This window comes from Oryza sativa, chromosome 5 (assembly GCF_034140825.1).
Source record: "Oryza sativa Japonica Group chromosome 5, ASM3414082v1".
Lineage (NCBI taxonomy): Eukaryota > Viridiplantae > Streptophyta > Magnoliopsida > Poales > Poaceae > Oryza > Oryza sativa.
This window is the reverse complement of record NC_089039.1, coordinates 5,560,778-5,576,379: the sequence shown is the minus strand read 5'-3', so window position 1 is coordinate 5,576,379 and position 15,602 is coordinate 5,560,778. Positions and strand designations below refer to the sequence as shown.

The following is a 15,602-nucleotide window of genomic DNA, read 5'->3' as shown; positions in this document are numbered from 1 at the left end:
CCCACAAAGGATTACATTAGTAAGAATGTCACTTTAGATACATTGTCTACATTGGTCTTTTACTGACACCATCTTAACTCAACCATATGCATATGTCTGCGATATTTACGATGGCATAGTAAACACTACACCCTGCATTGAAGGACAGGGATGGACAAAAAGAGGAGGTGATGAAAATAATTATAATTTTTGCCTCCTACTTATTTCTGTGTGGTATTATTTTTAACAAAATCGTAGTTCAAAGGCTATTGACAACAATAAGTGCTGGCGTTTATGATTTTTCTTATTAGTATTTCTTTCTGATTTTACTATTAATATATTGATATTTTTTTTGATTTATCGTTTTGTCCATAGTATATGACGTACTATATGACGTAGGTAATTAAGTTTTGTTTTTTTTTTGGAAAGTGAGACGATAAATATAGGCAGATTGGTTTTCCATCTAATAAGTGAGAAAGAAAAAAAAAAGAATGATGTGGGCCCAGCGTTTTACGTACATATCAAAGTATGGACGTACTTGTTTTTTTATACCTATAAGTGCACATACAATGCGAGTTTTTGAGATAAATTTAATTGTATTTTTTTTATAATAGATCTAATGGTTATAAATATGGGTCCACTGCATTCTAAAATTTTTTAAAGCGCCACATAACGACTTAGGAGTGTTTTTAGAGGTGCTATGTGGCGGCTTAGGAGCGATTATTGGAAGTTTAATGGACTTTTAGTAGATAATAGATAATAGATAGATTGAAGATTAGGAAAGGGAAGAGGATTATGTGGGGAGAGAGGGAGTACGTACGTTACGTAGGAGGTGGGGACCGGTGTGGAGAGGAGGATTTTATTTTTTTTATTTGATCTAATGGTTGAAAATATTGGACACACCAATTTAAAGGAAAATCAACGGTTAGATTTTTAGACTGCCACTTGGCATCTTTGGAGCGTTTGTAGGAGGACACGTGGCGGCTTAGGAGCGCTTATAGGAAGTTTAATGGACTTTTAGTATATAATAGAAGATAGATGTGGATAATCTTAGAAAGTCTTATAACCTACATTATAAGACTACATTTATATGAATGTAGTCTGAAAGGGAGGTAGTACATTATAGCATTCGGTATATACAAAGAAACAAAGATTATGGGTCCTATTTTACTGCTCTACTGACCTTAAACATTGAGGATGTCCTAAACCTACAGCCTACAGCCTCTAATAGGCTATCCGTGACGAGATCCGACATAGATTGGCCGTTAAGGCTGGGCCCATCTAGAAAAGTGTGCTAGGAGTAGGAGTAGTAATAGACTAGTAGTACGTACGTACTCTTACCATGCATGCAGAGCTAGCTAATTACTCCAACAACAACAACAACATTATGTTATTTCTGGCAATTAACGCTTGACCCCCTGTGTCGCCGGCCGGCGCGAGGTCGCACTCCGGCTGATCGAATAATTTGCCGACGAAATCGACCACGCTGCATGAGGTCTCCACCTCACCACAAGTCGCTCCACATCGACCTCGCCGGTAAAACGTTGAGCTCGCACGTACACGACGCGCATCGTCGACGATGACACCACGCGTGATGCGAGTCCCTCACCAATCACTCGCCTCCACTATATAAACCCCATGGCCTCCTCGCTGCAGCTCACAGCCTCCTCGATCTCCTCTACAGCAGCTCACTCACTGCTCAACAATGGCGACGGCGAGGTTGATCCTCCTGCTCACGGTGGCGGCGGCGGCGGCGGGCTCCTGCTGCTTCTGCAGCGCCCAGGAGGTGATCGTGGGCGGCGTCGGCGAGCAGCTGGCGACGGCGCCGCCGGCCGCGCCCGCTCCCTCGCCGCCGCCGCCGTACTGCGGCAGCGTGAGGACGGCGGTGGAGGCGCACAACATCATCGGCTGGAAGACGGTGCCGGCGGACTGCGCCGAGTACGTCTCCGACTACTTGACCGGCGAGCGATACGGCCGCGACTCCGACGTGGTGATCAACGAGGCCATCGCCTACGCCGAGAGCCTCAAGCTCTCCGGCCATGGCAAGGAGATCTGGGTGTTCGACGTCGATGAGACCGCCCTCTCCACCCTGCCCTACCAGGCCAAGCATGGCTATGGGTACGTGTGCTCCAAAAATGATAATTTTCTATAACTGCAATTAAGAAATAAAAATTCGTACCAAGCTTGGACCCTTATTAATATTTTTAGTTTTTTTTATAAATGTTCAAATCCAAATTACTATCCCCTTCGCAGAACTAAGCCATACGACCACGCGAGCTTCGTCCAATACGTGGCTGGAGGGAGCGCACCGGCGCTACAGGGAACACTGCGACTCTACCGACGGTTGCTGCAGCTCGGCATCAAGCCGGTGTTCCTGACCGACCGCACCGAGGACCAGAGGGCCGTCACCACCCACAACCTCCTCTCGCAAGGCTACTACAGCTGGGAGAAGCTATTACTCCAGCCTGTTGGGCTCCAGACCACGACTCAGGCGTTCAAGACCGGCGAGCGGCAGAAATTGGTGAGCGCCGGCTATGTCATCGTCGGTAACATCGGTGACCAATGGAGCGATATCCTCGGATCACCGGAGGGCTACCGCACCTTCAAATACCCCAACCCCATATACTACGTCGCGTAGTTTGGTGTCGGCGCCATCGCTAGCTAGCTTAGCTATAGCTAGCTATATCGATGGATCATAGTTCGCGTGCGTTTCATCTACTTATTTTCTTCTCATGAACTGTCGTTTGTAGTTAATGTTTGACGCGTTTGCTTTGATTTTTCCTCGTTAGTTGTTGATGAGATGAAATTTAAATTTGTAATAATGTTTGTTTGGCATGGCAGTTGGCCATTCATTGATCAATGCATTGTGTTGAGCAAGCTGGTTGTATTTATTGATCGATGGATTATACAGTTCCTTACATTAAACATATTCATTATAAATTGGATTTTTCATTCTCATTTCATATCTTCTTTTTTTGGAGAAAAATTTTCATTTCATATTCGTGAAGGAGAAAAGTGATGAGAGTGTGGCATGATCTATTTCAACCATGAATAACAAATAAAAACTGAACAATCGAAAAAACCTTGATGCAGAATTTCTACAGTAGTTCTGTTAGAAATTAAGATGGTTTTCCTAGTTCTTCCCTTACAGTGCACATTTTGTTGATGCAATTGTCACTTAATTATATATGTCTACAACCATCAAATTTGCCTAATTTAAGCTCATGCAAACGAAAAACTACTATCATATCATCAAAACCATCATGAAATATGTTTTAGGGTGTCATATGCGTAGTTTGAAAAGTTGATGATGTAAAATAACCTTCGAGCAACGTTCAAGAATTCATGATTCCAAATATATAGTTCTTAGAAACACATACAAAGTGCAAATACTCGAGATATTTAACTATTTACCACTGTTACAAGTGTCAATTAATGAGATACTGAACCTACATGTCATACACGCATGAGGGCACAAATGTCATAGACTGCGAGAGGCAAATCCTTAATTATTGCCACATCTTAAAAGTGGTAAAAAGTTAAATGCCTCCGCATACTCACCCATATAAACACACGTACACCTTATCCTATGATCTTCGAAAGACTGGCCAGCATATGTTGAGATTGGTTTGGAAACTTATTAGAGTAAAGTGTATAGGCGGTCCTTAAACTTGTAGGGTTGTGTCATCTAGCTCCCTTAACTCTCAAAATGTATATCCATATCTCAAAACTTATCAAAGTGTACCATCTAGGTCCCAAATCGACACATCCCCTCTAGAATCCTACGTGGCGCTGATGTGGCATGCCACATGGATGTGACGTATCCTTTTCCTTTTTTTTCTTCTTTTCTTTTTCTTTTTCGTTTTCTTCTCATTCTTGTTTTTTTCCCTTTCTTTCGCTCGGGTCACAGAGAAAGAAGAAGAAAGGTTAAAAAAAGAGAAGAAAAAAAGGAAAAAAATAAATGGGTCCCATTTGTCAGTCAAAATGATGCCACGTTATGTCCGTGTGGCATGCCACATCATGCCGCGTAGGATCCTAAAAGGGTTTGTGGCGATTTGGGAACTACATAGTTTTTTGAGACTTGGATATGCATTTTGAGAGTTTAGGGATATAGATGACACACCCCTATAAGTATAAGTTTAAGCACCGTCCGTACACTTTACTCAACTTATTAGAATACCTGTAGAGCTGCAACTATCACCGCTGATTTGGCTAGAGATATTATTTAACAAACAAACATTATTAACTGAAAATGGACACCACAGAGATCAACCCTACAAATATATTGTCCTTGCACGTACTGTTCTCCAACAACCAACTTGCACACATTATCGTAATTTTATGGGTGTGCTCTTCGCTGCATATGCATGGGAAATATGTTGGTCCCTATATATGTTCTTGATTCTCTACATGGAGTACGTAAAGAACAAACTTGACCCTATGTAGAATATTATACTATAGCCATTGAGTAATGCATGCATTAATTCATGGCGGTTCGACAAAGACATGCATGCAATTAGCTCCCCATCTTTGAATAGACTATATATACGGATGCATGTGTAAGGAATGATTTAATTTAGAACAATTAACATGACACTTAGCTAGATGGATGGAACTGACATAGAAAAAAATAGGTAGAAAAATACTAATATATGACGCCGTTTATTTTTGTTATAACCTTTAACCATTCATCTTGTTCAAAGAATTTGTGCAAATATTCAAAATATAAGTAACGCTTATAGTTTATCTAGTGATAAACCAAACCACAACAGCAGAAATAAAATTTTTAAATAAGACAAATACTATTGACGAAAAAATCGAACACATTGGCCTGGGAGATCTGCTTAGCTCCTATGCAGGTCCAAATCTTAATGAGATGCGAGCGTGCCAGTCAGTTTGATTCTACAACTGACAAGATATGCAAATAGCAGATCAAAACAGCCAATCGGCTGACCAGCCGATGGAGTAGTTCCAGCCGATAGCCGATAATAGCTGATGCCGATACCAGCCGATAGTGATAGGGTTTAAGCAATCGGCTATATGTCCAATGTAGATAATGATATAAAGGCAATCGTCTGATGTAATAAAATAACAATATAATCGAGTAGAAACCAATCGGCTAGAAACAATATATAATAAGCACTGATCCGAAGGTTAAAGCATACATCGGCTGGAGGTCCGATGTCATAAAATCCACAAGATTATATTAAACAATTAAATCTTATTGCAATCGGCTAAATCCAATATGTATGCAATCCTTGTAAACCGATGCAACGTCCTGATAACTCATTGGCTGAAACCCCGATGAAACCCTTATTGGCAATCAAGAAGCAGGCTAGAGATTGATATTCTAAGCACGACTTAGTAGATCAAACTCAACTGATGCAGCACTAAGTATGAAAAGAAACACAATATCTAGACAATCAAGCCGTTGACTGATTTTCAGGGTGGTAGATGTCTAGGCTAATCTAATCTAGTAATGCGATTTAGCCGATACCGGCAGAAACCCTAAAACGAGAAGCAGCCGATAGAGCTAAATTGAGATGCTAGGACTAGATTAATATAGACATATGATAAATAGCCAGGCAAATATATTATCCAAACCAGAGTAATCCAAGTGGTCGAATGTCCTGATACAGCCTTGAACGACGCTGACGTAGACGATACAATTGCCTGGACCGGCGGAACATTGGACTTATCCCTTCGCCGGAGATCGAAGACGATGCAGCCCCGCGTCAGGTGCCATGTTCCGCCGGAATGTAAAAATAAAAGTAGAAGTAAAAAGGGTGGCGATGCGCCGAATTGTATTGATCGTGAAGATAATTACATAGACCCCGGGTGTACATATTTATACCCATGGGTTGATACAAGTCCTTGTCGGACAAGAAAGAAACTTTCCTAAAGATAAAAGGAAAAGATAAAGTCCTTATAGGACACTAAACACACTTTCCTAAATATAAAAGGAAACTAACAAAATATTTCTAATTAATAGATAACTTGCCATGCCACATTCTCTTTGAACTCTGTCGTTTATGGATAAGCTTCCTTTAGTAGATTGATTTCCTTATCCGAATATAGCAGGAATCCGACTATTGGCGACTTGATAACTCCCATCGGCTGATTCCGAGATGCTGTAGCCGATAGTGACTCTAAGCCGATGATGACTTTGGGCTTACCAAATTTCACTGTCAACAAATACTACTACAAAAAATGCCATAGAGATCGGCACTATAGGTGTCGCAACAGCTGAAACCGGCACCTATAGTGATTTTACCTTCTCCACGGGCTGAAAACACATAAAACCGACACCTTTAAGCAACTATAGGTGCCGGTTTTAAAGAAAAACCGCACCTATAGTATAGGTGCCAGTTTTCTAAAAAAATCTCAACACCTTTAATATATTATAGGTGTCGGTTTTTTAAGAAAACCAGCACCTATCCAAAACGAGCCGAGCCGTCGAGCCACCACCAAGTAGGGGGTGAAAACGGTACGGACGGATTCGGAAATATTTTCTCGGAAACGGAATCGAAAATGATAAGGTCAGTTTCCGTCGGAACTCGGAATCGGTCGGAAACTTTCTCGGAATTTCCAGAAATTTTGTGACGGAAATACCCTGGATTCTTTTTTTAAGCCTGAATAGTGAATACCATGGTTTTTGGTTTTTATTTTTTAAAAAATATTTGTTATGCAAATCTAAAATAAATTAGAAATTTTTTTTCCAACATTGGGATTTATCAATAGCATTACTATCGATACTTAACAATTGGACTTATATGATTGTGTTTTATGATGAATTGTTGACCGTTGAGACTTGAGAATTGGATTTATCAGTTTAAGGTGTTTTTTATTCTGATAAATTTTCGTCACCGTATTCGCGCCGGATCATTTTCGCTCCGTTTTCGGTTCCGATAATATTCGATTCCGTTTTCGTATCTGGGGTTTCCGATTCCGCTTCCGCTTCCCAAAAAATATGAAAACGATAACGATAAAGATGGTTTATGTACCGTTTTCACCCTTACCGCAAATCTAGGTCGACGTATCGGCCTTATCTCCTATAAGTGAGCCTTATCCCCTCCATCTCTCTTGTCTGTCTCTCTCTCTCTCTCGGCTCTCACTACTTAGCACGCGGCGGTGGCTGGAAGGGAGGCGGCGGGCAACCAACGGGCAACGGGTGGCAGCGGGCACCCTCCCTTCCACCGGATTCGGCGGGAGGGGATCCGCGGCAGGCGGCGGTGCAAAAGCAGATCCGTGACGAACGACGGGCGACAGCGGGCAGCGGTGCAAGAGCGGAGGTGGTGGGCAAGAGGCGGGCGACGGGCGGCGGTGGCGCCCTCCCCTCCGCCGAATCTGGCGGGAGGGGAGGCGGTGGGCGAGAGGCGGCAGGTGGCGGCGGCAGTGCTGTCCCCTCCGCTGGATCCGGCGGGAGGGGAGGCGGCAGGCGGCGGGCGACGTGTAGCGGCGGCGGCGCCCTCCCCTCCGCCCGATCCGGCGGGAGGGGAGGCGGCATGCGACGGGTGGCTGTAGCGCCGCCCCTCTATGCCTGTCCCAGTATATTAATTGTAGATTTTTTGTTGATGTTTGTTGACGAATTTGTTTATTCTGTGATGTCAATTTATTTTGGTGATGATTTGTGGATTATTTTGGGGTTTGGGATATCAATTTGATTTTGAGATGGGCGCTTGCGCGGTGACGGTGCTTGGTTAGTCCGGCTTGGATTCAAGCCAGCTTTTTTTTTTTTTGGCTCGAGCAATGGTAAAGGTGCCGGTTCTATTTTTGTTATAGTTGTTGGTTGCTATTATTGGTGCCGAGCAATTGGGGTCAGATGAAAATCCAGCACCTATAGGCCATTAGGAACCGGCACGTTTGGTCCTTTTTTATAGTGAAATGATCAAACATGATGTAAAAGGTTAACGACATCAGACGAAGGTAGTAATATTGGTACGTGATGTGGAATTAGATGAGCACATTAATTACTACTCCGTACTAGCGTCAATTATCGGAAACGCCTTCTAGTGTAAGCAAGCACATGCATCAACAATATAATCGAACCTGGAACTTGGTTACATGCATGCACAGCGCAGAGATGGTTTATCATCCCTTAAAAATATATTCTCTCATTTTTGCATGTTATATATATAGTCAAACATTTAACTTACATTTTTCACATCCTTCGCTCGCTCAAAGGTTTCCGCACCATCAGGTTTAATTCCAAAACCCCATGTCCTACATTGCCTTGCTTGGCTGTTGGCTCCATAGTTCCCGAACGTTTCATCTACTTAATTTTTTTTATCATGAACTGCTTGCAGTAGTTAATCTTTGATGCATATGCTTTCCTTGTTAGATATTGATGAGGTGCGATTTAAATTCGTAACAACTTTTCTTTGGCAGTTGGCCATTGATTGATAATTGTACAGTGTGAGCTAGCAAGCTGCATGTTGTATTTATTAGAGTAATCAATAATGGAATTAATGGATCAAGATGGTGTCTTATATTGAATTTGTTCCATGTATATTGGATTTATTTATTTCATTACAGTACTTATTAATGGAATTATTGGATCAGACAGTTTGTTTCATTAAACGTGTTCAATTTTGATTTATTGTTGAACGAATCGACGAGCGCCAATACATTTAATTGAATAGAGCATGAGAAAACTATACAAAAGAAAAAAAGGAGCAAGAAATTAAAATGTACAACTAGATCTCGAAACCCAGGCTAGCGACCAGGGTAACCAAGTGGCCGGCCAAATTCCTTGCCCCATGTAGCGCCCACGTTTTGGTCTCCTCCCTTATGTTGTTGACTAGGCCGGTCACCGAGAGCTCTGTGATATACAGGAAGGAGAAAAGGTGATGAGAGCGGAAAGGTACTTGGAAAAGGATAAAAATATGACTCGTCTCTAGCAAAGTTTTTAATTTATACTAGCCGGCTCTACTTTAGCTTAACCGGATCCTAGCTCCAGTTGCAATTTAAAGTCCATTCATTTTAGGATATTATCAATTTTGGAGTTGTGATATACATCCAACATATGGTATCGAGAAACTATTACTCCCCTCATCCATAATACAATACACAACCACTCTTTTTCCATGTATCATAATTTAAAGCGTGCATGCATGCATTTATTAACTATCACCTCTTTCTCCTCTCAATTGTTTTAAATCCTCTACCATCGAATCGGCATCCCAATTATATTACTTTTATGCGTGGAGGTGATCCAACCGTAGAGCTGATTAAATTCTTTGGTTGTCTTTGTGTTAGTATGTGCCTTATATTTTAGAATGGAAGTACTATACAGAGCACCCCCAAAGGTGCTGGTTTGGAATCCCTTATAGGTGCATTTTTTTTCCAACCAACACCAATTTAGGAGTACATTTTCCAAATAGTGTAGATGCCGGTTCTAAGTGTACAACCGACACCGTTGGTTTTCTGGGAGCAAAAAGAAAAAAGAAAACCCAATCCTCGACCGGCTCAAATCGAGGTGATTCATCGTACCCCAGATCCCCAAATGATGCCCCAAATCCCCTAAAATGAAGATGAGCACATCTACTTATTTCAACAAATGAACAACACATCTAGATCATCAAGATCAATACAAAAACATGAATAAACATCAACAATCACAAGAATAAACATGAGTAAACATCAACAAACACATCCAGCCGCTCACTCCTCGCACCTCGAACCCGCCATCGCCAGAGCAGAATGGCTATGTGCCTTTTGTCTATCCTCACCTATACACTTGTGTGATTACACTCCCCTACTTTTTTGCCAGAATCGGTTGCCTGAATACCTTTATCCTCACCAGAACTTTTTCAGTTATCAAATCGGTCGTACCTCCCAAACCATCTTCAAGGTTCGAGGTGGCTAGATCTGGTGGCCCCCCACCTCCACGCCAGTAGATCCGCAGACCAGGCTATCGAGGAAAAGTTGAGGGGAGCCGCGTCCTCCGTCGTCGCCCCTCCTTTCTTCTACCGGGTCACCCCCATCCAGCGGGTGTCGCTGTCGCCCCTTCGTCGTCGTTGCTGCATCCAGCGGGCGAAAGGAGATCGGTCGGAGAGGGGTGCTTCCGGCGAAGGAGAGGGAGATAGAGTGAGAGATTGAGAGGGGTGAGGAAGATATAGGAGAGGTTGGGGGTGGGAGGAAGGGGAGGCCGAGCAATCCAAACCCTAACCCACGATCCGACTTTGTGCCGCCACCACCACTAACACCTAGATCTCACCTTTGTCATCGAAGACGGGCGGGCGATGAATCCGATGGTGTTGCGGCTCAGTACAAGTGGAGGGGTCGCTGCGGCGGGGGCGGTGAGCGTTGTTGCAGCGGATGGGTGATAGGAGCACCTTGCGGTGGCGTCCGAGGGTTTCGATGGGAGATAGAGGGGAAGGGCGACGCTATCAGAATGAGAAGGAGGACGAGGAGGAGGAGGAGAAGAAGAAAGGGAGGGGTGGCAGAGGAGGAGGAGGAAGAAGAAGGAGGGACAGGGACAGGGACAGGAGGAGTGGGTAGGGAGTAGGTAAGGTTAGACTGTGGATAAGGTCAGCTGGAGCGATTTTGTTATTTGCTCGGTTGACCCAGTACCCATACAAAATCCATGTATAACTGGCACTTTTTCCTTTAGAACTAGCACCTATAGTAATCAAAAGTGTTGGCTCTATGTTTTTTCATACCGCGGAGATGGGAAAAAGTTTATAAGTGCCGGTTTTAAATGAACTGGCACCTATTAGCTGGCATCAATTAGAGGTTTTGTAATAGTAAGAGAGTACTCCCTCCGTTTCACAATGTAAGACTTTCTAGCATTGCCCACATACATTTAGATGTTAATAAATCTAGACATATACATATGTTTAGATTCATTAACATCTAAATGAATGGAGGTAATACTATAAAGTCTTACATTGTGAAACGGAGGAAGTAATAAATAATTAAGGAAACAAAATATATAAGATAGACTATTTTTTATCATGATATATTCTTTCCACAAACATGTGAGGACAGAATATTGTTCACATATTGTTCCATAAACATGCTGGATCAAATTTGATCTATAAGTAACTACACATGATGAACCTTATTTGTGCATTCTAGTCTGTTTTCTTGTTTTTCTAATAATTTATAACACGATCATTTATGTTCTCTATTTTCATCAAAACAGTTTTTATTACTTACACCACATGCGACAAACGAGGACTCGTAGGCATAATAAGTTTCCCTTGCAAACATATACTAACTATTCTGTGACTAAATATCAGGACAAGAAACGAAAATAATGTAGCTCAATTTTTCAGTGTTTTCGTTACATGCATGCCTGGGGATTAATATGCTACTTCCTCCGTTTTATATTTTAAGACTTTCTAGCATTGCCAACATTCATATATATGTTAGTGAATCTAAACACATATATGTGTGTCTAGATCAATTAATTGACATCTATATAAATATGGGTAATATTAATACTACAAAAGTCTTATAACCTGAAACGGATGTGTGGAGTAGTAGATTGCTAGCTGGTCTTCAGTTGTTGATTTTGCATTGTACGTACGTAGTATAGAACAACATGACTTGGTATATTGTATTATACGTACATGCAGGGGTTGCAGCCATTGAGTGGTCCAAGCATATTTGCATGGTGGTTAGCCCGACATATATATGTGGCTTCCCGTCGCTTCGAATTTAGAGTACGGATGCATGTGTATTTACTATCCCGACGTTGACCTCAGTCCCATATATATCTGTTTTTCTTTTTTTTTAAAACACCATATATCTCTGTAATGAATGATTTAGGACATGTAACGAATGATGTTTCACCCACTTGTTATTAGCACTTGGATGGAATCAACATATATATGACAATTTCAACATAGAAATATGTGGAAAAACATTATATATATGAATAGAATCGACCCATATATAGGACAAATTAATGCAAGATATATATTTATATCGAATTAGTTAATATACTTGCTAGGTATATATTTATATATATAGATCAGTTAGGTGAAAGCAATCATTATTATATTCTTATGTCAAGATCATCCTTTCCAACAGTATTACTTATAATTTGTTTATAGATACGCTACTCCCTCCATTCCAAAATATAACACACAACCACCCTTAACCCAAAGACTAAGAAACAATTATTATCACCTCCTAGTTTGAAGCACCCTAATATATATAATGAATGCACTCAATAGATTTAGAGAAGTTGAAGGTGGAGGATTTAAAAGAATAATAATTTAGGTTGTGTTTAGTTTCATGCCAAAATTGGAAGTTTGAAGAAATTGGAACGATGCAACGAAAAAGTTGTAAGTTTGTGTGTGTAGTAAAGTTCGATGTGATGGAAAAGTTGAAAGTTTGAAGAAAAAAGTTGGAATCTAAACAGGACCTTAGTGGAGAAAATGTGCTAATTAATTATATAAATGCATGCACATCTTATATTATAAAACATCTGGAAAAAGTATTTGTGCCTTATATATATTATGGAGTGGAGGGAGTATAATTTTTCTATATGAAATATTTTTATTTAGAATAAGTAACGACAATTAGCACTTCATTTCCACAGTCAAGAAGCTTTATTTTTCTTATTGGGCAATGCTTCATTAACTCTGTATCCCCATATCAAAATCCTACATGCGCCTGCTAGGTACAGATATATAATTTCAGGAATATGTGTACATCAATGTGATGTGGAATTAGACGAATGCATTACTGCTAGCGTCTATTATTTGAAATGCTTTCTCTAGTGCAAGCAAGCACATTAATTCATGCATATATACATGAATACGGGGTTGTCTGGTTAATGTCTAATCTTATCATAATTAAGTTTAGGTCATTTAGGTCAGTTGTGTCATAGTGACACATGTAGATAAGAGATAGTACTATGTTGATCACAAGTGTGGCATGGTTAGCTACAAATTAATTTGAGAGTGTGACATGCGGGTCCTAAGAGTAAGAAAGGGTGATGTGGCACAGTTAAGCAGTAAAACAAACACCTACCTAATTTTAAAAGTTTGACGTGGCTAAGTGATGCAAGCAACCAAACACCCCTGCACAATCTTTCGCTAGTGCAAAACCTTACGTAGAACCTGGAACTACCATGATACTCCCTCCATTTCGAAATGTTTGACACCGTTAACTTTTTAGCACATGTTTGACTGTTCGTCTTATTTAAAAACTTTTGTGAAATATGTAAAATTATATGCCTACATAAAAATATATTTAACAATGAATCAAATGATAGGAAAATGATTAATAATTACTTAATTTTTTTTAATAAGACGAACGGTCAAACATGTGCTAAAAAGTCAACGGCGTCAAACATTTTGAAACGGAGGGAGTACATGCAAAATCTTTCGCTAGTTACATGCACAGTAGTTACCATGATACATGGTACCATACAGCTATATATGTGCACGCACTCCTCTCTACTTCTCATTTATGCTCCATTAAGTCCATCAGATCTCTCATACTGCTCCAATTCAACACGAAGATCGTCATTGGCCCATGCTTAACCAAACACAATTAACACGCTTATATGTGTAGCATACTCCTTCATTAGGCATTTCAAAAGGACAAGAAAGCTACAACGTACGTTCTCCTAGCAAGGACCTACCGATTGGTTAGTACTTAATGACGATGCTGATATGAGTTAATGTGCATGGTAGAATTTCGTGGGAAAAAAAAAGAAAGATCGAGAAGCTAAGTACAGTGACCGTAGCTTATCGGCCAAGCCGCGCCGGCCGTTGCCGACACATTTTTAAATACAAAATGTTAGTCCATCCATTCGCTAGTACACAAAAAAAAATTCATGGACGTCGGCCCGGTATATTTTAGGCGGATTATAAGTGGTGCCGTCTGAAAAAACCGGACGACCGGCATTGGGATGTTGCCACTCGCCCGCACGGGAAAATACATTATCCCGTGCGGGCATATAATCCGACTGCATGGGATAATTCCCATTATCTTGTGCAGCTCCTTACGAAGACCGTACGGAAAAATCAATTTTCACGTGTGTGCACATTAAGTAGACCACATGCGAGAATACCTCTCCCTCTCACTCACTTCAAAATTTTCACGCCTTCTCTCCCTTACATTCCTTTTTTATGTGCACTCCATTCTCTCTCACACTTTCCTCCTCTCTATCTATTTTTCCATCTCTTTCTCTTCTCTCCTCTCCGCTCCGCGGGAGGTGGCCGGCTCGACGGCGCCGCCGACGAGGCGGCAGCTGGGCCGGAACGGGCGGGAGGTGACATGGCGGCAAGCGGCACGGCGGCGTTGAGTGGCCCTGCGGCGAATGGCTCGGGCGCGGCAGCGAGGGGCAACGGCCACCGGCCCGTGCCCGTATCCGGCGGTGGCGTCGGTGGTCATCCCCCACTCGGATCCGTGCGGATCCGGCGGCAGTGGCAACCGGCGTGACGGTGGCGGCGGCGGGCGGGCTCGACGGCGGCAGCCGGGAGCAGCGGGCTCGAGGGTGGCGGCGGCGGCGGTGCGATGACAGCAACGACGACGGGCGGGCTCACCGACGGGTTGCGGTGGCCAAGTGTGGTGGCGGCGCGACGACAAGGGGAGCGGCGGCGGGTGATTCTAGGGTTAGGGTTAGGTTTATTTTATTTTATTTTATTTTGTGTTTCTTTTTTGCGTGCGGGCGGTATAACTTGACCGCACTGGATAATCGATTATCCCGTGGCGGTCCACTTAAAATGATTATCCCGTGCGGTTTGGATGCCCGCACGTGAAAATATTGATTTTCGTAGACCCCTGGGTGCAGACGGGCGCTACCTCCGCACGGAAAAATAGAGTTTGACCGCACGGAAAAATAAATTCTGTACTAGTGATTCCATATCACTTACAGTTTTATGTAATTAGCTTAGTATTAAATCAAACTTTACTAGTTTGAACTATCAATTATTAAAAAAATTATGTAGGTTAGTGTCACTACTACATAAATGCTAATAGCTGCCAGTTGAGAACTACACTTGAATGCCGGATTTTTCAATCAGCACCACAGAGACGGTACCGATGATTCAAACCATTGTTGCCGGTTCTACAATAGACACCTTTCAGGTGCACGCAAGGAAAAAAAATAAGTTCGATGCATCGGTTCGCATCAAGCCGATGGATGCTTCGAGTTGCTTGTAATTGACGGCCAATATCATTTGACATATATAAAAAAATAAATCCATGTAGCCCCAAATCATTTGACATAGAAGAACAAACTGAATCATCCACATCGAATAACAAAATGAATCATCCACATCAAAGATTGAATTATCCAATCTAACAACCACGAAATCAGCTTCTACTCACCACCGTGTGGATCTAGCAAGGTTGAGACCACCAACACCGTCGCCGTCGAGCCGTTGAGTTGCCGGGTAGAGGTTTGTCGCAAGCCGCCACCGTCCCGCCGCTAGGGAAAAGCTAGCTGTCGTCGCATGGAATCGCCACCACTGTCATCCATGCATGGAGCCACCACCGCCGCTATGTTGAGGCCAGTTGCCAGCCACACGGGAGAGGGCACCGCCGCTCTCGAGGAAGAGTATAGCGTGTCGCCACTCACCTGTGGGGAGGGCGCCGCCGCTGCTCTCTTCCTCGCTAGTGGATAAGGGAGAAGGAGAGGGAGAAGGAGCGGG

The 15,602-nt window shown here is 42.3% G+C and overlaps 1 protein-coding gene across 1 annotated transcript; it reads left to right on the top strand.

Moving 5' to 3' along the window:
* The first annotated feature begins 1,615 nt into the window (after nucleotides 1-1,615).
* On the top strand, nucleotides 1,616-2,856 carry LOC4338023 (acid phosphatase 1). Its single transcript, XM_015783327.3, has 2 exons — nucleotides 1,616-2,097; nucleotides 2,233-2,856. The coding sequence occupies exons 1-2, from the start codon at nucleotides 1,685-1,687 to the stop codon at nucleotides 2,615-2,617; spliced, it is 798 nt and encodes a 265-aa protein (XP_015638813.1). The 5' UTR covers nucleotides 1,616-1,684; the 3' UTR covers nucleotides 2,618-2,856.
* Nucleotides 2,857-15,602: the final 12,746 nt, after the last annotated feature.